This window comes from Arachis ipaensis, chromosome B1 (assembly GCF_059453495.1).
Source record: "Arachis ipaensis isolate K30076 ecotype BB chromosome B1, ASM5945349v1, whole genome shotgun sequence".
In the NCBI taxonomy this organism is placed as follows: domain Eukaryota; kingdom Viridiplantae; phylum Streptophyta; class Magnoliopsida; order Fabales; family Fabaceae; genus Arachis; species Arachis ipaensis.
Genome location: NC_142436.1, coordinates 152122166 through 152142656, shown reverse-complemented (window position 1 = coordinate 152142656; position 20491 = coordinate 152122166). Strand labels below are relative to the sequence as shown.

The 20491-nt window shown below is 32.6% G+C and overlaps 3 protein-coding genes and 1 non-coding gene across 9 annotated transcripts; 1 reads left to right on the top strand and 3 right to left on the bottom strand.

The window, feature by feature from the left end:
* Nucleotides 1–434: 434 nt before the first annotated feature.
* LOC107643197 (nucleosome assembly protein 1;3) lies at nucleotides 435–3750 on the bottom strand. Of its 3 annotated transcripts, XM_016346780.3 has the most exons (12): nucleotides 3458–3665; nucleotides 3314–3357; nucleotides 3069–3164; nucleotides 2828–2920; nucleotides 2351–2429; nucleotides 2209–2270; nucleotides 1839–2023; nucleotides 1548–1725; nucleotides 1325–1368; nucleotides 1032–1230; nucleotides 891–902; nucleotides 435–781 (listed from the first exon to the last, which is right to left on the bottom strand). In XM_016346780.3, the coding sequence occupies exons 1-12, from the start codon at nucleotides 3501–3503 to the stop codon at nucleotides 713–715; spliced, it is 1107 nt and encodes a 368-aa protein (XP_016202266.1). In that variant the 5' UTR covers nucleotides 3504–3665; the 3' UTR covers nucleotides 435–712. The 3 variants fall into 3 exon arrangements, with proteins under 3 accessions (XP_016202266.1, XP_088358435.1, XP_020962997.1); XM_088502309.1 differs by lacking the exon at nucleotides 891–902 and having other exon boundaries at nucleotides 1023–1230; nucleotides 3458–3750; XM_021107338.2 differs by lacking the exon at nucleotides 891–902 and having other exon boundaries at nucleotides 3458–3711.
* On the bottom strand, nucleotides 2503–2655 carry LOC148578898 (small nucleolar RNA snoR2/U65). Its single transcript, XR_015904391.1, has one exon. It is a non-coding gene; the product is annotated as a small nucleolar RNA snoR2/U65 (small nucleolar RNA).
* A 2326-nt stretch (nucleotides 3751–6076) lies between the features above and the next one.
* On the top strand, nucleotides 6077–10913 carry RECA2 (recA DNA recombination family protein). Its single transcript, XM_088502308.1, has 8 exons — nucleotides 6077–6471; nucleotides 6659–6713; nucleotides 7242–7462; nucleotides 7769–7856; nucleotides 8475–8647; nucleotides 9226–9372; nucleotides 9747–9881; nucleotides 10078–10913. The coding sequence occupies exons 1-8, from the start codon at nucleotides 6415–6417 to the stop codon at nucleotides 10465–10467; spliced, it is 1266 nt and encodes a 421-aa protein (XP_088358434.1). The 5' UTR covers nucleotides 6077–6414; the 3' UTR covers nucleotides 10468–10913.
* A 1344-nt stretch (nucleotides 10914–12257) lies between these two features.
* Nucleotides 12258–16026, bottom strand: LOC107615791 (putative transcription factor bHLH041). 4 transcript variants are annotated; one of them, XM_088500368.1, is made up of 8 exons: nucleotides 15792–16026; nucleotides 15564–15675; nucleotides 15274–15384; nucleotides 15179–15193; nucleotides 15023–15085; nucleotides 14263–14799; nucleotides 13563–13976; nucleotides 12258–12483 (listed from the first exon to the last, which is right to left on the bottom strand). In XM_088500368.1, the coding sequence occupies exons 1-8, from the start codon at nucleotides 15902–15904 to the stop codon at nucleotides 12412–12414; spliced, it is 1437 nt and encodes a 478-aa protein (XP_088356494.1). In that variant the 5' UTR covers nucleotides 15905–16026; the 3' UTR covers nucleotides 12258–12411. The 4 variants fall into 4 exon arrangements, with proteins under 4 accessions (XP_088356494.1, XP_020960615.2, XP_088356507.1 ...); XM_021104956.2 differs by having other exon boundaries at nucleotides 15279–15384; nucleotides 15568–15675; XM_088500381.1 differs by having other exon boundaries at nucleotides 15279–15384; nucleotides 15792–15824.
* Between the last annotated feature and the right edge of the window lie 4465 nt (nucleotides 16027–20491).

The following is a 20491-nucleotide window of genomic DNA, read 5'->3' as shown; positions in this document are numbered from 1 at the left end:
GTAAAATATAATCCCTCATTATTTATTTCATAAGTAGAACTAAAAAAAATAAATAAAAAATAAACCATTCAATAGTAAGAAATCACACTTTATTCTCTAAAATAAAAATAAAAATTTAAAATTTAGAAAATCCAAATTAATAACACTAGTTCATCAGAGCCTGGGTGGTCAAATGATACTTTAGTATTTCCGAACATCATGATGATGATGCTATGCCATTATTAAATGTTCCATTTCCATTATATTCGATATACGAACTCCAATAACTTTTTGTCACAGCTCACCCCTTCGAAAAAGCAGCTACACTACAACAAATTCTCATAATATGATTGGTGGGGTAGAAGTTGTGTTTTGTCTTAGCAATTGGGGTATCAATTGACAAACTGAACAAAACCGCGAACATCCTTGAATGGCTTACAATCAACAGCAAGAAGTAAACCACAAACTCCCACTATATATTTGAAGTATACGAGACACAAATACAAAGTCCAGCAATAACAATCATAGAATCCTAACACTATATAACAACATTCTCTCCAAAACATGTAGGGAAAATAGGAGAATGGGGACCAACAATTCAAACTACCAATACCTTAAAAGAGAAAAATGAATTAAGCATCATAAAACAAAACCGCATGAACCCCACTATTTCAACAGACATTCTCCAACAAGAAAGCTTTCAGCTACTGCATAACTCGTAATAGATAAACTTCTACTGCTGCTTGCACTCTGGAGGTCGCTCACCCTGTTGACCTTCACCAGCCGGTGCTCTTCCACCCTTCTGAAAATTTCCAGCCAACGTTGAAACAAGTTAGAAAGAAGAAACTTATGGGCCTCAGCATCAAGCCCTATTTCATTTATAATTTAGATTACAAAATTGACCATCTTACCTTATGTGATGGCTGAAATGACATTCCAAACGAAATCATCGCCACAGCGGAGGTGATGGCAAGAAATAACATATTTTAGATACAAAACTAACTAAATAAATAGAAGTGTTTCAGCATTTCAAAGCAATTAACATGAAATACCTTCTTTTTGGTCTTGGTTTCTTCATCCTCATCCTCTTCATCCTCATCCTCATCTTCCTCATCATCATCATCCTCTTCATCATCCTCTTCAATGTCGTCTTCATCATCATCTTCCAGGTCTCCAAACTCCTCTCCTTGAATGGCCTCACCAGTAAACCATGACACAGCATGAGGTATAATCTTATCCCTTATTGTTGACCTGAACAAGTGTGATATGAGAATTCATCAATCCTGGATTCAGAAAGCAACATCGAAAAATATCAGAGAGAATGGAGGGAAACAACTAAGCTCACCCAATGTCATAGTCTTGCTCCATCTGATTCTGAAGTTCCTCGGCCTGTTAAAGAGAACATTAATTAGCTCTGGCAAATAATCTGGTCATATCTAACAGCTAAACAGCAGGTTTTCAAATTTACAGATTTTTTACTTCTGCTTGTGTTCCTCTTAAAGATTCAAACTGAAGACTTTCATAACAAATTACTGTAGAAGGTAAATAAAATAAAATAAAAGATTTACCATATCTTCATCAATATCTTCATCATCTTCAGGAACTTGTGGTGGATTGAAGAAATTGAAGAAACTTTCACAGTTTTCAGTCTTCGTAATAGGTTTTGCGTTCTTTGAACCCTTCTTGGGCTTTTTCTTAAGAATCTTCTGCGTCAAGCATTTCCCTGGGTGCCATTGAATTTCAGTCCTACAGGAAAAAGTAACCACCAAATTTATTTAAGAAAAAGCCAACCCATTGTGACACAATATAGAGTTGTGGATAGCAAACAGTGCAATAAAGTGGGAAAAAATATAGCTCACCCAATTGCTTTTTCCAATATTGGCTCATCCTCATCAATCATGTGATATGTTTTTGTCAAAACAGTGTTTGTGAAATAAGGATTAGTATCGAAATAAAACTCAAGCTTGAATCCTTTTGGGTTGTCTATCCTGCTCCACTTGATATCTTTGAGAAACTTGAGAGCACCTTCATCACGCTCTGAAATCTATTTCACAAAGACTTAAAATTAGACTTGGTTCCAAGACATAAAATAAACATTTAAAAGAAAAAGGGAGTTACTATTGAATAGAACCAACTAACCTCTTCAGCTAACACTAAGACTTGGTTGCAAGACATAAAATAAACATTTAAAGGAAAAAAAGGAGTTACTATTGAATAGAACCAACTAACCTCTTCAGCTAACACTTCATTGTTTTTCATTGCATTGAGCCAAAAAGCAGGCACTCCTTTTTCTACAAAACCAAATCAAAATGTTATCAGTGAATGAATTGAAATGCTATTTAAAGAAAAGGTGTGATCTTGTAATTAGTACCTTCATCCTCTTCAGCATCTGCAGTTTTCTCCTCTGCTATTCCTTCAACTTCAGTAACACCATTAACTATCTCAAAGCGCTGCATCGATTAAGAAATCGTTGAGGGATATAGATTTTTTCCCCTTTTTTCGGTAAAAGGATTACATAAAATAGAATGTAATCACATAAAACGGCTCCGCAGATCACAGTGTATTAAGATCCGCAGGTTCCTATCAAGATGTGAAACAAATGAACATTCTTGCTCTTGGTCCAATCATAGCATCATTGGTCATAGCTTGTAGCTACCAGCAACGTGGCATTGGACCCGGAGATAAAGATATACTGAACATCCATCATTGCAATAAAATTCAAGACCATCATGTTTGAATTCTAATATTGCAGATGGAAGAATTAAGTTTCACAAAGTATACAAAACAGACACAGTATGCAAAACCATATGCAACTTCACTCTCTACAACAACAGATTACTTAGGGTACCTTTGTATACAATGGCTGATACATTTTTTGGTACTTAGCCTCAAGAGCTGCTCTCTCCTCAAAAAATTTTGCCTCTAGTTCATCATGTTGACCCTGCAAAAAGTCCAAGTAACACAAGTACTCAACAATACTAATAATAACACCAAGTTAAACAATGAACACATATGAAGAAGAAATCTGAAAATCCCATGTAAGCTAGTAATACAGCAGTGAAAAACCTTCAGGAAGCAATGGCGTTTACCTGGATCTCTCTGAGGACCTCAACCCTCTTCCGCACACTAGGTGTCAGAGACTCTAGAACATCGGAGTGCTGCCCCGCGAGACTCTGTATCTTGTTCTGCACACACAAAAAATGAGCAAAATATTAGATTACTAAAAATCACATGATTCCACCAAAAGTTGGTAACCTAATTAAGGAAGCTAAATCCAAATGTTAAGACTCAAGTCCAAAGCAAGTCCAATTAGCATGCAGTTATATAGATATACCTTGAGAGCGTTGACAAGGTCAGCTCTGTTCTCTTGGATGAGAGCTTGAGCACGAAACGAAAGCAGAAGCGAGTCAGAAAAATCAATAGAATCGGAGAATTGAAACGAAAATAAGAAACGATGAGTGAAGATAAGGTTGTGTACCAGTAGTGAGATCCGAAACGTTGAAGGCATCTTTGTCGTTGCTCATTGTGACGAAGAAGAAGAAGAAGAAGTGAATGAGAAAAGAAGAAGGAGGAGGTAAAACCAAAAACCCTAGAGGAGAAGGGGAACGGAGAAAAAGGGGGGTTGGGTTTCAGGGTCGCTAAATAACGTGGCCACCCTCGAATGAATCCTCTTCCTCTCAATTTTCTAAACCCTCTTACGCCTCCTCTATTTATTGCCTACTAGGGCTTCCTTCTTTTTTCTTCTCTTAATTTTATTTATTAGTTTAAATTAATTATTGTTGTTATTTGTAAAATTCATAAAAGTGTATTAGGTTTCCGTGGACATTCCTTTCTTGACAAGCTTTTATGGGGGCCCAACCAGCTTAGCCTGCTTCACAAAGCCTCTTCGTGTATGGCCCAGTCCCAGGAAAAAAATATTTATAATTCAAGACCGAAAAAATAAGTATTTATCATTTAATTTATTTTAAAACAATTAACCAACTTGGGTTGGTCGAGTGGTCAATTCACTCGTCCGTTTAAGCAAGTGTCGGGGATTCAAATATCACCTTGTGTATGCAGTAACTTATTGGCTAGCGATAAACTTTAAATAAAACTCAAATTCACGATAGATTAGTTATTGACCTATTAGGGTAAGGAATACCCTGAGCAACCAAATTAACCATCCATTAAAAGTTTAGAACACGTACAATTGAATTTGGGAATCATGAACGTGTATGTAACTAGTGTAGTAGTAGTATCTACTATTATTATTAAATAATTAACATGTCTTATTAAAAATGTAAACTATTAAAATTGTGATGTCTATGATAACTTCACTATTTGGTCTCTTAAGTTACACTCGAGTCTCAATTTAGTCCTTACAATTTTAATTACTTCAATTTAGTCCCTAAATTTTTCAAATTTTAATCATATTAGTCCTGCAATAGTTTCCATCACAGAGTCAATTGAGAAGTTTAGGAACTAAATTGAGACAATTGAAACTTCAAGAACTAAATTGAGGTTCGAGTGTAACTTTAAATACCAACCTGAATATTTTCTCATTAAATTAAATTACCTACAATGACTATAGTCACTCATTCATTTTATATTCGACATTAGGCGCGCTAAATAGGCTTAACTCATTTAGATCATTTATTTGGAGTTTAATATCTAGCAACACTAAATGGTGTTTAACTCATTTAGACGATGGTTTAAAATAAGATGAAAAGTAAAAATTCACCAATAATCGTCTTCGTATAAAGTTAATAGTTAAGAATCGATAAATAATTTGATAAATTTGACTAAATTGTCATCTAACAATTATTGACCATTAACTTCATATGAAAACAACTATATATAAATATTCACCTTAAAATAAATAAAATTTTTATTAAGAAAAAACTAAAATATTTAAAGTCAAAAACAAATTAAGAGTTTTATTTTTAATTTATAGCTAATTATCTTCCACATTCTTTATTCTCTTAGCAAACAAGAAGAATTGAACCTCTACACTCTACAGAACTTCTAAATATAAAAAATAGATTCATAAGTCATAACAACCACCTACAAACAAATTATTACACACATTCTACCAATGCACCTCAACTATTATTTTGAATTGATCATCTTAACCTTACTCTATGAGGATATGTCCATCAATAAAGAAAAACAACTATTGCACTCTCCATTATTCTATTTAATACTATAGTATGTTGTTGCCTTCTTTACACTATGTAACTTGTCAAAAAATGAGTAAATTTTTAAAATGATCACTAAAATTGCTGTCATGAACTAAAATTGTATCCAAAATTTTAATTGCACTAATTACGTCTTTAAGATTGGTAAAATTATACAGAGAATAATTTTTTTTAATTTTTGTTATCAATTAAATAAGTAAAATACGACCTATATCCTTTTAATACTTTTTTTTGTTATGTTTTTTTAGTTTTATTTATAAAATTAATAATAAAAAAATCACATTTTATCTCTGAATGGAAAAAAAATGTGATCCATATACAATTAGACATGGCCATTCAAATGATAACAAATAGTTTGCTTCCTTGTATCTAGGGCCGTTAAAATGGGCTAAACCCATCGGGCTAGCCCATTTATCCGTTTAAATAGGCGGACTTTGTCTCTAAAATTAAGCCCGTTTAAATTTCGGGCTAAATGGGTTGAGCCCGATTAACCCGAAAAAATGATAGGTTAAACGGGCTAGTCCGCGGGCTAAACGGGTGGCCCGTTTAAATTTTTTTACTTTTTTAAAAAAAAGTTGTACTTCCAACTAATATTTATTCCGATCCGACTCGGAAATCCGACCCTTCAACTAAAAAAAAAATTTTTTTTTTTTAAAAAATTTTTTGACCTAAAAGTGATATTTTTGTCAAAATATTTTTTTAAAAATAAAATAAAATGATAAACAGGCTAGCCCGTTTAACCCACGGGCTCAACGGACCGGGCCTAAATGGGCCGGATAACCCGTTTGACAGCCCTACTTGCATCAATGTGAAATTTTTGGTAGTGTCATTAGCCTATTCGGAACGAGAAATGGATTGGGCCCGGCCCAATGACAATTGTTGTGAGAATAAAAAAAAAGATGCAGCTAGCTACAATGCTCCCCCTCAAGAGTTGAACCCTGCAGTGTGGTTTACACATTACAGTACTTGACTGAGCTCTACCACTGCTGTGAGTGGTGTAGGAATTGAAAAGGGAGGGAAATCAAAACGTCCATTCCGTTAAAAACCCTAAAATTCATTAAATTCCATTTTTAAAAAATATTGAACAATATAAACCCTGCTATTGCAAAATGGTGTGAATCAGAATCACTAAGCTAGCTCGTTCATTTCGTGCACTGATTCAACTATCCAAAGTTACTTTCTTTTGCTATTTGGGTATAAAGGGGTGCTAGCCAAGTTCCAAGTCTGAACCCTCGCTCAGAGACAGATAGCTTCTTTCATGGCGAGGATGCTTCGCAACGCTTCCATTATCAAGCGCACTCTGTTCCTCCCTCAGGTTCCCATACTTTATTATGCTTTTTCCACTGTGATCGGTTATTTAAATTTTCACATTTTTTCTTGTTCAAGATATGTCATAGTTCCTTTTTTGCATTCTTCAGCTGATTTGAACTGCGCTTTATAATTTTTTTTTTCCTCATGTTCATTATGTTGCATAATCTGTGATGGCTTGGTTTTGTTTGCAGGGGTTTAAACTAGGAGTATTGGGCACTTCTCAGGCTCTAAGCTTTTCGTCTAAAGGTTCAAACTTTTGAAACTCCGTTGCTTTCTTCTATCCCCTTTATCTGCAGCAGCACACGACTTTGACAAATAATGATTTGGTGGAATTAGTTCATATTCTGTGCATGAAGGACTTATGATCATATGCTTTTGAAAGTTCTAGTCATAATTGTCTTTTATGGGAAGTGTTAAAAACAAGTCTCAAATTTTGTTGTTCTTGTTGTAACTTATGTTAAAAGGAGACTATATCGTGAAAAGGGGTTTGTCTTAGTTGGTGCAGTTGAACTTGGGGGATTTTGTGGGTTGCTTTTGGTGAGTCCTCAAAGTGATCTTGGATAAAGTGGAATAAGCATGTTGCAGGGTTACATATTTCCATGGTTATGGGTTCTTTTTAATATGGACATCTGAGCTGATGTTATTTATGTGTTGAACCAAACCAAAACCAAAATGTGCTAGTAGCCGTTGCTTTCTTCTTCCTGCAACATTTACCTGCCATTTTTTTTTACTGATTTTGAAGTTGATGAAATGTTCCATTTCACTCATATGAAGGTAGAAGGCGCTCTAAATCTGATGGAAGTAGTGACTCTGGTGAAGAGAGCATGTCTAAGAAAGAGTTGGCCCTCCAGCAAGCTCTAGATCAGATCACTTCTTCATTTGGAAAGGGATCTATCATGTGGCTTGGCCGCTCTGTCTCACCAAGACATGTACCTGTAGTCTCAAGTGGTTCTTTTGCTCTTGATATAGCACTGGGAATTGGTGGACTTCCAAAGGTATCTTTAAATCCTTGTATTACGAAGTTTCTTGCTAATTTATTCTGCATTAGCAAACATTGAACCCTTTTTATAAATTAATCTAGTTGGTCGTTGGGGAAAAGATTTTCTACTTTGCTCCGACTTCTGATTTTCCTTCCATCTTTAATTTGCTATGTTAATTTGGCAACTGCATGTCAATTATGCTTCCGCAATTTCATCTGATATGATAAGAGATAAATAAAGAAGAAATCTGTCTCTTAGTTCATGGTTCATTGTTTCATTGGGTGATAGTTGTAAGCTGATTGTTATATATAACTGTTGTAGGGACGTGTTGTGGAAATATATGGTCCAGAGGCTTCTGGGAAAACAACTCTTGCTTTACATGTGATTTCAGAGGCACAGAAGCAAGGAGGTTATCTATAGATGCTAATTTTTGCCCCTGATGATAATGTCTATATTGTTTTTGGTTGTAATGTGACCATAACCCCTATAGTTGTCAACTTGTCAATATGTTATTGTCAATCACAAGAGGCATTTGCTTTAATCTCCCTCCCTTTGATTTTCTGTATACATTGTGATAATACAGTGGATGTATTCTTCTCTGTTGTAACACTGAATGAATGCCTATCCCAGTGTCAGTGTCTTGTAACTCAATTATGATTTGGAAGTGGCGAATCACTAGTTAAATATCTCTACTTCCTCATTAATAACTGTTTCTGCACTGCAGCAACAATTTGTAGTTGCTAGCACCTAGCTAGTTTCCAGTTGTGAACAGGTTGTGTTCTGTTTTCCACTTCTCTTATCCTTTTGGCAGAGAGAGAAGTAAGAGGTATAATGTGTATAATTTAAAATTTGTACTACAAGTATCTTGGTGGGCTATATCAACATTTCAGGCTCAATTTATGCTATTTTGATCATAAAAATGACGTTATCACAATTAATAACATCATAATACAGAAGATAAGTAAGAATCTATGTTAAGGATTTTGTAGTTAGTTTATGCTGGCATTCATATCTTCATTTCATGCAGGCTACTGTGTATTTGTTGATGCTGAGCATGCTCTTGATAAGGCACTTGCAGAATCCATTGGTGTGAATACGGAAAACTTGTTGCTTTCACAACCAGATTGTGGTGAACAAGCACTTAGTCTTGTGGATACGTTAATCCGTAGTGGTTCAGTTGACGTAATTGTTGTTGACAGTGTAAGTATGCAGCTCCCTTTTGATTTAATTAATACTTTCCTTGGTTCCCATTGTAACTTGTGTAGGATTATATCGGTAGTGGTGGATGCACTTAAGTCCTTATCTATTATAGGATTTGCCAAATCAGTATAAGAACTAGAAAATTTTCACCAATAGAATGTGATTTTAGCCTGTATTATCATTTAGTTTACTTAGTTATGGTAATAACTCAAAATAGCTTTCTTATAAAAAGATTCATCAGCAATAGAAATTTTTTGATTGATTCTGTTTTTATTCATGTTCAAAGATATATGCTGCTACTTGTATTATATAGCATTTCTGCGTTGGTTATAAGTGAGGAAAGATTTGTGATGGGGAAAATTGGAAACTGTTCATCAATGGATTCTCTTTTGAGCTCATACCTAGGGCCAAATTTTAGATTTTGAAATTTGTACTTATAAATCTTTCACTGACTTACTAGTCTGACTTGACAGTGTGAAAGAATGAGTGAATTTAATGTTCCTCTGATGTCTTTCTTTTTACTTTCTCCATTTTATTTGGGTATATGTCTACTAAATTTTCTGTCTTTACATTCACAGGTGGCTGCTCTTGTTCCTAAAGGGGAGCTTGATGGTGAAATGGGGGATGCACACATGGCAATGCAGGCTAGGTTGATGAGCCAGGCCCTTCGGAAATTAAGCCACTCCTTGTCAGTTTCTCAATGTATATTGATTTTTATAAACCAGGTATGAGTTAAAACCCAGTAATTGCACTGTTGTCAGTCTTGTGTGAATATTTTTAATTTTAACCTTAGCAACTTAGCCAATACAGAAAACTTGTTTTTTTTTTTTGTTTTTTTTTTGTTGGGGGGGGGGGGGGGGTTACTCTGCTATCTACTAATTTGATCTTGGTCTGTAACTGTTTTTTTTAAATGATGCTGAGGGATGTTCTGCCATATACTATCATATTTTATTGGCGATTCTACGAAAAACAAAAAGAAAGAAAAATGTATTATTTTTTTTGGTGTGTGTTTTCTGTGGGGTAAACGTGTACCTTTCTTCAAATTACTGAGGGGATTTATATGTTCCATTAATGGGAATTGCTTTGTATGTGTCTCTAGGTAAGGTCAAAGCTTTCTACTTTTGGTGGATTCGGTGGGCCCCAGGAAGTTACTTGTGGTGGCAATGCATTGAAATTCTATGCATCTGTGCGGCTAAATATTAGAAGAATAGGGTTTGTGAAGAAAGGGGAAGAGGTAATCAACCATTGATTATTCTGCTGTGATTCTTCCTACTTTCAAACATTGCAGTTTGAACTTTCAAATAATGCCTACGTGATAAATATGTGAACACAGTTTTGCTGGAATCAGCACTGTTCTAAGGGACTTGAGATTGATTTGGATTATTACATCTTCTGCTATGAATGTTTGTCTTTTTGGCTTTTATTTACAGATTTTGGGAAGCCAGGTACTTGTCAAGGTTGTGAAGAACAAGCTTGCCCCTCCATTTAAAACTGCTGAGTTTGAGCTTCAATTTGGCAAGGGTATAAATAGAGAATGTGAGATCATAGACTTGAGTGTAAAACACAAAATCATCCTAAAGGCCGGTGCTATGTATTACTTCAATGATAAGAATTTCCGTGGCAGGGATGCTTTTAAGAGTTTCCTGGCCGAGAATCATAGTGCATTTGAAGAACTTCAAATGAAACTCAGGGAGAAGCTTCTTGATGATACTGAGGTGGAAAAGGTACAAGATTCAGATGTAGCTAGTGATGTCAAAGAAGAAATTACAACAACACTCGAGTCTACCGATGAAGAATCCTCAGCTGCTGTCGAAGCTTGATCTTATGAATTATGGCGCACTCGAGCAACCATGCTGACCAATGTGATTTATGTATGATGTAGCTTGACGAATCGGAAGCAAAAAATGTTCAACTCAAATCAACAAGGCTCATAGAAATGATGTATATGCCTAAAATCCTTGTTGGTTGGTTTGAGATCACATCATTCTTACTTGGGGTCAAACATTGTAAGTTTTGCACATTTCCCTTGTAAATTGAACCTTTTTGGGGTAGTTGTCATACTATATAGGCCGAGTCATATGGCACATGTAAGTAACAAAGGGAAAGGAATGACCGGTTAGGAAGCAATGGGAATGGCTTCATTTCCCAATAGTTGAGTCATCACTAATCACTTGTAAGGATTTTACCATGCAATTTGTATAATGGTGGTGGATGTGTATTTCATCAGCATGTTCAAGCTAAAATGTGATATCAGAATTTTCATAAAGCAGCACCAAAATTGTTAAGGTTGCAATTAGAATGTGGTAATCAATCACTTTATGTGTCATTTTCATTGGTAATCACTAATCAATCTAGTCTCTGGTATTCAGAGGGAGAGAACCTCAGCCTCTGCTTAGTATATCTAAGCCAAAATCTTTCTTTTTGTTTGGTCAAACTTTGAAGTCTTAACTATCAATAAGACAAAAAACGCCTGCAATGGTTTAATGCCTTTTAAGACTCTAACCTTTTCTATGCTCTAAGACCATAGAGTTGTTATCTTCTCTCTACTAAAGTCTGCACAAAAAACCAACTTGGATTAGTCGAGTGGTCAGCTCACTCATCCGCTTAAGCAAGTGTCGGGGGTTCGAATCTCGCTTTGTGCATGCAGCAATCCATTGGCCAGCGGCAGACCTTTAAATGGAGCTCCGATCCGCGACGGATTAATTTTTGACCTGTCGGGTTGGAAGATACCGTAGGCAACCAAAGTTTGCACAAAAACAGTGAATTTTACTAGTTTTGGCTCTAGGAATAGTTTTGTTTGATTTGAGTTTTGTAGCTTACTACCTCAATAAAAGTCCAATCTAAAGCTTTATTATTGATGTACCAAAGAAATTAAAGAAAGGGATAACATACAAGAATTTATTTAAGGGAGTCAAAGTCGTTGTTTGACTGTCTCTAACTCTCCGGTCCCTGCGGATTTTCTAAAAAGAGAATTCATGAATCAACAACGAAGCAAGGAAACTACATTATCAATTTATCTTTCTAGTTTAATTTAATGATCCTTTGTTACGCCTAATAATCTTTCTAGTTTCAAATGTGAGGGTAGCAAGCATTATATGAATATCATTTCTTGCATGAAGATGCTTTGATGTAATAATAGTTGAAAATTATTAGATGATTTAATATAATATATTAATATTTTAAATATTATTTTATATAAAAATATTTTCATGTGAATAGTTATCTGAAACTAAGAAAGTAAAATGAATTATAAGAATTTTGATTATTATAACATGTATATGTAAAAAAGAGCAAGTATAATCTATTGTTCATTTGAAGTTACTTTATGACTCAAGATCTGATTATATTATTTTTCATTTTTATAAAGGTAAATTTTGAATTATTAAATAATTTTTATTCATGTAATTTCTTATAAAATTAACCGCTAAATTACAAATTTATGTATATACGATAATAATAATAATAATAATAATAATAATAATAATAATATTTTCTGAATTGTACCGAAATGTCAGAAATAATTATTAAAGCATCACAATTTATAATTCAATAATGGTACAAAAATTTCTACAATTATACAAAATTAATAGAGAAAAGCTCCCTCCCCAAACAAAAAAAAATTATTGTGTATAATTTGATACTTTTCTACAAAAATTCTAATTAACTTATAAATACTAAAATTAATATTTAAATACTTAAAAATTAGAAAATAATTAACTCAGTGATTCTTATTCTTCACCACCATATTACAAGATAATTAACTGTCAATTACGTATTAAGTTAGACACAATTCTTCTCACTGCTTCCACGAAGCCAGACTCGTCCCATTCACTTCCCTGCAACCATACAAAGTTACATACCTTCACAATTTTGCTTAAAGGTTTTCACAGAGAATTAAGTTCATTAATGTATATAATTAAAGTTACAAAAAAATAGATTCTATTATTCTAGTTTGATGGCTGGCGGCAAAAAAAAAGATATTATTATGAAAAAAATCCAAATGCCATTAATTATTTTAGTCTATTAATGTAATATCATATTTTTAATTCACTTTTTTAAATATTAATAATTAACTGCTGATAAAAAACAATAAATTCGTTAACCCGGTATTAAAGGTGGAAACTCAAGTGTAGTTGATAACTAAGGGCCCGTTTGGAAAACTTCAAAAGTAACTTTTTTTAACTTTTGACTTATGAAAAGTAGTAGTATTAATGTTTGGTGCAATTTTCAAAACCAAATTGCAACTTTCTAAGAAACTATTTATGAGTTTATAGAGAAGTTAAAAAAAATGACTTCTCTCGTAATACTTCTACTTTTCATCACATTTCATAAAATAAGCACTTTTAGAGTTAAAAACCCAAACATAAAATAACTTATTTATAAGTTACTTTTAACAGAGTCATTTATTGTTTAAGTTATTTTATCAAAAGAGCTTAATTAAGTTGGTTACCCAAACTGAGCCTAAGAGCCGTTAGATGATTTGGACTAAATTTTCATGTAATGGCTCTCAACTATCAACTTTACGTGAAGTCGACTCTACTTGAATTTTCACCATTCCTTTATTATTATTTTGAGCTCCTTCCTTTCAACTTAATATGTGAATAATATAGTAGCTGCTGCTTTTCTGAAACCTAATTGTTAGATGCTACTATGATTTTCATTTTTCAACATGTGAGATAATGCAGATTTAGATTCATCAGTCCTGGACATATTAATAATGTAGCTAACCTAGCTAAAATCACGATATTAATTTCTGTCTAAACAAAATAATTTTACACATGTGTTTAATTATATATTGTTATAATATTAATTATTATTATTATCAATTATATAATTTTAGATTTTTTTTCTCATAAAATCATAAAATTAATAATTTTAATTTCCATAACAGTGATGAAGTGATTTTGGTACATACCTGAAGAATCCTTAATCTGAAGATGATTTGGTTGATGGTTGTGCCTTGTGTATTAGTACTAGTGTTTGTGGCCATGGAAACGAAGCTGAGGTTCTGAAGGTTTTTCAAGAATTCCAATATGCGAATCATAATATCAGATTGACGATGATGAGACAAGCTTTCTCCTCTGACAGCAACTTGCAAATCCACCATTCTCTCTTCCGATGAACTCGACCCCGCTACATGTGACACCGCAACGTTCAATCTCTCATTTGATGATGATGATGATGAGGAGCTATGAACATTAACATAGCTTGATGATGATGAACCAAGTAGTGTTTTTAACTGCTGGTTTCTTATGTTAAGCTTTTCAATTTCAGCAATTAAAGACTTCAATGCCTCCTTTGCCGCTGTAAGAACCGAAGATTTGTGTTTCTAAACACGGAAGAAAGTTCAAATGACTTAATTAGCCAAATTATATTTTGAATTAGGTAAAAACTTATATGTAATTGTTTTATTACCTAATTTTTCTCTACTTGTTTTATTATTTAATTTTGTTGACTATCAATTTTACATAAAAATATCTGTTTATAAATATTTAAGTGAAAATTCAGGTGAAGTTAGAGTTGACTGCACCTGAGTTTTTACCAAATATTTAATTTTAAAAGTAAAAATTCACGTTGTTTTTTCACGTGAAGTTACAGATCTAAAAACAAGATACCTTCGTTCCTGGAGGAAGTAATGCCCTAAGTTCCCGGAAACACTTGTTTTCGTTCTCGCGTCTTCTTCTCTCTAATATGATGTGACGAAGATGCTTATTATTATTAGCATTCTGGGTATCAATGATGAGGGGATGATGAGGCAGTTGGTGTTGATGTTGGAAATGAAAGCGGTCTCTAATTCTCATTAAATGTAGGGTTCTAGAGAATTCTATAGATCTCTTCATTAAACTAAACCTGCTGCTGCTGCTACTTGTTACTAAATTGTAAGCAGTTGAAGAATATGCCCTGAAAGCACTATTATTATATGGTGGTGGTTGAGAAGTAGCGGTGGCGGGTGAAGAAGAAGAAGAAATAACATGAAGGATTGCTCTTATGATTGCTTCTTGCTCACCCTCTGGTGCGGGTAACAATACTCCTCGTAAGGATGAGAATTCATGGCTAGGGCAAGAGCTTGAAGACGATGAAGCTGGATGATGAATCTGCTGTCTTGAAAAATCTTCTGGGAATAAACTCTTCACTGCTGCTTTCATGTCAATCTGCACATACAAATATGATAATGTTACGGTGACAAAAAAATAGCCAGAACTTGTCTTATTTAGCCTTTGTCAATGGTTGCGACAATTAATGAAAGCTAAATAAGATAAATTATGACTGTTTTTGACTAATTTTTTTTTGTTACCAACAATTTTCGTACAAATACAACAATTTTAATTATTAATTAATCGAGAATCTAATTCTAATCACAGAATTAATTATTACTTGAGGGATAGTGGAGAAACCAAGCTCAATTTCCCCTTTGCTGCACCCCATGAAAATAGCTCTCTGTGAATATACACAATAACACAACTCATTATTAATTAATTCATCAGATAAATATCAATCACAACTACAAGTTTATGCTTTATTATAATTTACCTCAATCCTTGCTTCCTGTGTAAAAGGAATTAATTAATTAATTAGCGGATAAGTAGGAAAATTATTATCAAATTAAATTAACTGCTTCTCTATACCTTACCAGATAGAATTGTGTTTGGATAACTGCGGATGCAAGTCTTAGAAGATCCAATTGTTGAAGCTCTAAATAGGCCATTTGCCTCCTGAAAGCCGCACCAGGAACCCACCTGAAAAAATATTACAAGAAAAAACTCGATCTTAATTTAAATATGATGGAAAAACTCGCATGCAGTTGTCTTCATATAAAGTTGATAGTCGACTATCATCTTTAGATAAAGATAATTGCATGCGAGTATTCGCCTTTAAACATTAGCGAGTAGTTAATTAATTAGCTAGCTAGGCTTACATACTCATCACTGGCGGCATCAAAGGTTAAACGCTGATATAGATTAAAAAGCGTTTCTTCAGCTACGGTGCTACTTACATTATTGTAAATCCCATCCAAGAACAATAAATTACTACACCTCGAAATAAATAAAAAAGGGGACAAATTAAATTCCCAGTTATATATGAGAAAATGAGAAACTAATTAACATATACAAGTAGTTATACGTATATGTATGTATGTATATACTTAGATGATGAGTGGCAGTGCCAGAGGCATATGTATGTGCAACCAAAAGTGTGCAAGAGAGAGCGGAGAAAGTCGCTCCTGGTGGCTTCAGGGAGGTTGAATACGCCATCCATGGTGGAAAATTAAATTAAGGTTTCTTCTAATACTTCATCTATCATCATGGTTTGGTGGTGAAAATTGAGGGTTAGTCGTTGTTGTTGTTCCACTGCTAGTATATGTCATCTTAGATAGAGAATTATTATTGCGGTTTATGGAATGAAAGTAACCAATTTCATTCATTCTATATATATATATATACACGTGGAAGAGACTTGGAATAAAGTCATCTATTAAGATTTTTATAAATCTAGAAGTTTTTTATTTAGTGCATTTTGACTTTTTGAGAATTTAATTATTTTTTTAGTATATATATATATATAAAGCTTGGTGTACAAAAATTTTATTTTTAAAATATTGAGAAAAAGACAAATAGGTACTTATCTTTTGTCCCGCAGACATTTTTGTCCTGACCATTGAAAAATACTTTTAAGTTGCTGACCTTCACAAAATTTGGACGGATCAGTCCCTCCGTCTAAATGCCTCCGTCAGGGACTGATCCGTCCAAATTTTGTGAAGGTCAGGGACTTAAAAGTATTTTTCAATGGTCAGAGACAAAAATGTCTGCGAAATAAAAGGTGAGAGACTTATTTATCTTTTTCTCTAAAATATTTTATTATTATGTATATTTATTAAAAATTATAATTTTTTAAATTTAAATAGAAAATCTATTTATTATAACTAGTGTTTTAATTGGTATTATATAATGTGTCTGTTAATTCCTTTTTTTTTTATTAATTAAATGCATATAATAAATTAAAAAATGTATTTTTTATGAATTATATAAATGATATTTTAAAAAAGAAAATTTACACCGAATCTCTCCAATATCCTATTATTATATGTAGTAAAAATGAAAGTAAGTATGAAATGTTTGCTATTATAATTAATTATTAATTTATTAATTAAAATATAATTTAAAATAAATAAAAAAAGACCACTAAAATATATACTGCTTTCATATAGGTGTCAAAGAAGAATTGATCAGGTAGCTGGGTTGGCTGCTGGATTGGGATTTGGGAGACAGAAAATTATAATAAAATTGTCAATTTCTGTGTGAACGGAAAGTTATTAAGGAAAATTCAAAGAGAGAAAGGGTTTGAAAAGTATATACACATGTGGTGTCGTTAATTAATACTCTATATACTATGTTACTATGTTATATATATATATATCAAAATTAATTATTAAAATTATATTTTACTATAAAATATACATTAAAAATAAATTAAATTATATATATATTTATGATTTAATTATTCTGTTGGTCCTTATAGTTTCGCGAAATTTTCAATTAGGTCCCTATATCATTTTTTTTAATTGAGTCTTTGCACCAATTTTTTTTAATTGGGTCTCTACACTTTTTTTTCCTTTTATTTAGGTTCCTATACGAATTTTTTTTTAGTTGGGTCCCTATAAAATTAAGCCAATTACTACTAAGAGATACTTAATTGAAAATAAAATTAGTGCAAGGATCCAATTAAAAAAAAAGAGTATAGGGACCTAATTGAAAATTTCACAAAACTATAGGAACCAACAGAATAATTAAACCTATATTTATACACAAATATATTAATGTCTGATTTTAACGTACAAATAATATTTTTGTATATTATATATATATATATATATATGAAAATTTTCCCAAAGTTTTGATTGTATGATTAAGGAAAATACATACACTTATTTGTATAATTAATATATATATCCTTAGTGACTACAAATATGAAAACTTTTCCAAAGTTTTTGATTGTACAATAGTTAATAAAAAATTATTAATTTAGCATTACATATTGAGATAATAATATATCGAATGATGGTGTGACAAATAATATTTTTCTTGTTAAAGAAGAAAAGAAAAAAGAACTGGAAATGGGAAGTTACCCACCCGTTTGAAACAGCTCGTGAGAAGAATTGTCTTCTCGGCAGTGACATCTTGAAAAGTAGTGGCACACATTTAAAACCTAATTGAAATAAGAATCAATTATTGAAGATGAGAGAAAAGTAGTTGACTTGTGATTTGTGAACTTTGTGTAAAACTAATATTTTATGAAAACTAAAAATGCCAAATTCTCATAATACCTTTGAAGAGAAAAATAATTATTAGCCACAAAAAATATATAGATCATATGTGTTGTGGTAGGAATGGGACGTGATGCCCATTTCCTATATAAAGTTTACATTCTCTTTGAGAATGAAATAAATGAAGGTTGACAATATCTCTTCCATAAGCTTATAAATAGGAGGTGAACATCCGTGAATGTAACAGAACAAAAAATACTATTTTCCCTTTCTTTTCATACACAAGCAAATAATAATAAATCAATCCTCTTTTATGATGCAATCAAATACTATTCTCCTTATATTTCTACTACAATTCTTTCTCTTCTTTTATTTTATAAGTATTTTAAATTCTATTTTCTATTACTCTTTACATATAATATTAATAGCAATATTAATCATCTTTATTATATTGAGATTGTAACAATAAACAAATGCGATTCTCTCTCTCTTTATTTTTAATACTTCTTTCTATTTTTGTATATATATACACAATACAACATATAATTTTATTATATATATATATATATATATATAAATTATTATTGAGCTAATTATTTTAATACTAGAGTCTTCTATTTATACAACTTTATTTTATATATATCTTTTATTTTACAACACGTTATCAGCACGAGACTCTGATCAAATTTTTAGGAAGACTCAGGTAACAAATTTTCATTATGTCGAAGCTCTCTCATCTTGAATTCAATGCTCTTGATATATCTGGAAACAATTATTTATCATGGATACTAGATGCTGAAATCCATCTTGATTCAATGGATCTTGGAGATACCATTAAGGCTGAAAATAATGCATCCCAGAAGGATAAAGCTAAAGCCATGATTTTTCTCCGTCGTCATCTTGACGAAGGATTGAAAAATGAATATCTTACATTAAAAGATCCTGCAAATCTTTAGAAAGACCTTGAAGAAAGGTATAATCATCAGAAAACGGTGATACTTCCTCAGGCCCAATATGAATGGACGCATTTGCGTTTACAAGATTTTAAATCTATAAATGAATATAATTCTGCAATGTTTCGAATCACCTCACGAATGAAATTGTGTGGGGAAAAAATAACTGATCATGATATGTTGGAGAAAACTTTTTCAACTTTCCATGCCTCGAATGTGCTCCTGCAGCAGCAGTATCGAGAGAAAGGGTTTAAAAAATATTATGAGTTAATTTCTTGCCTTCTTGTTGCCGAACGCAACAATGAGTTGTTATTGAAAAATCATGAAGCGCGCCCAGCTGGCGCCGCCCCATTTCCTGAAGTAAATGCGGCAAATCATCACCCCATAAGAGGTAAATGGCAATCTTTTAACAACAAGAAAAATTATGGAAGGAAAAAGAATTATGTTCAAAAGAGAGGATCTCACCAGAAGTGGGACAAAGAAAGGAATATCGGGCAGAATAAATCAACCGAGGAGAAGTGTTTCCGCTGTGGTGGAAAGAGTCATTGGTCACGTACCTGTCGTACCCCAAGGCACCTAATCGATCTTTACCAGGCATCTTTGAAAAAGAACGACAAAGGAAAGGAAACAAATTTTGTTTCAAATGATGCTGAGAACTCCACCACTCATTATGATGTATCTGATTTCTTTGAGGACCCTGAAGGAAATATTGGTCATTTGATCAATGATGGAATAGTTTAATATGTGGGATTGTGAAGTATATATGTAAATAAATAATGTAAAGAACTTATTGTTAAGTTTTATTTTCTATGTATTTAAGTTTCAAATGTGATGTACATAAATAATGAAATATTAATATAAATTTTAAAATTATTAAATGTGTCAAATTTTAAAATAAAATTTTAGTATATGACATTATTTTATGTACAGTGTTTCTTAGAAAAATAATTCTGATCAAGTATTCAATTTAACTGTGCATACTACTCATTTTATTATTATTTGTTTTTGAAGAATGGCAAGGATATGTAATGAAGATGTATGCCTTGCGGATAGTGCAAGTTCGCACACTATTCTCAAAAGTGATATATATTTTACCCATCTTGTGCCAAAAGAGGAATATGTTAACACTATTATTGGCTCAGACAATGTGATAGAAGGCTCCGGAAGAGCTATAATTTTGTTTCCTGGAGGAACAAAATTTATAATAAATAACGCACTGTTGTCTACCAAGTCTCGAAGAAACTTGTTGAGCTTTAAAGATATTCGACGAAATGGATATCATATTGAGACTATGAATGAGGGAAATCATGAGTATTTATATATCACAACTCATGATTCAAATAAGAAAGTTATATTAGAAAAATTACCCTCTCTTTCATCTGGGTTGTATTATACTAAAATTAGTGCAATTGAATCACATGCCACTGTAAACCAAAAGCTTACTAGCCCAAATGAATTCATAACTTGGCACGACCGTTTGGGTCATCCGGGAGCAACCATGATGAGAAGAATTATTGAAAACTCTCATGGACATTCACTAAAGAACCAGAAGATTCTTAAAACTAGTGAATTTTGTTGTGCTGCATGTTCTCGAGGGAAGTTAATTTTAAGGCCATCACCAGTAAAGAT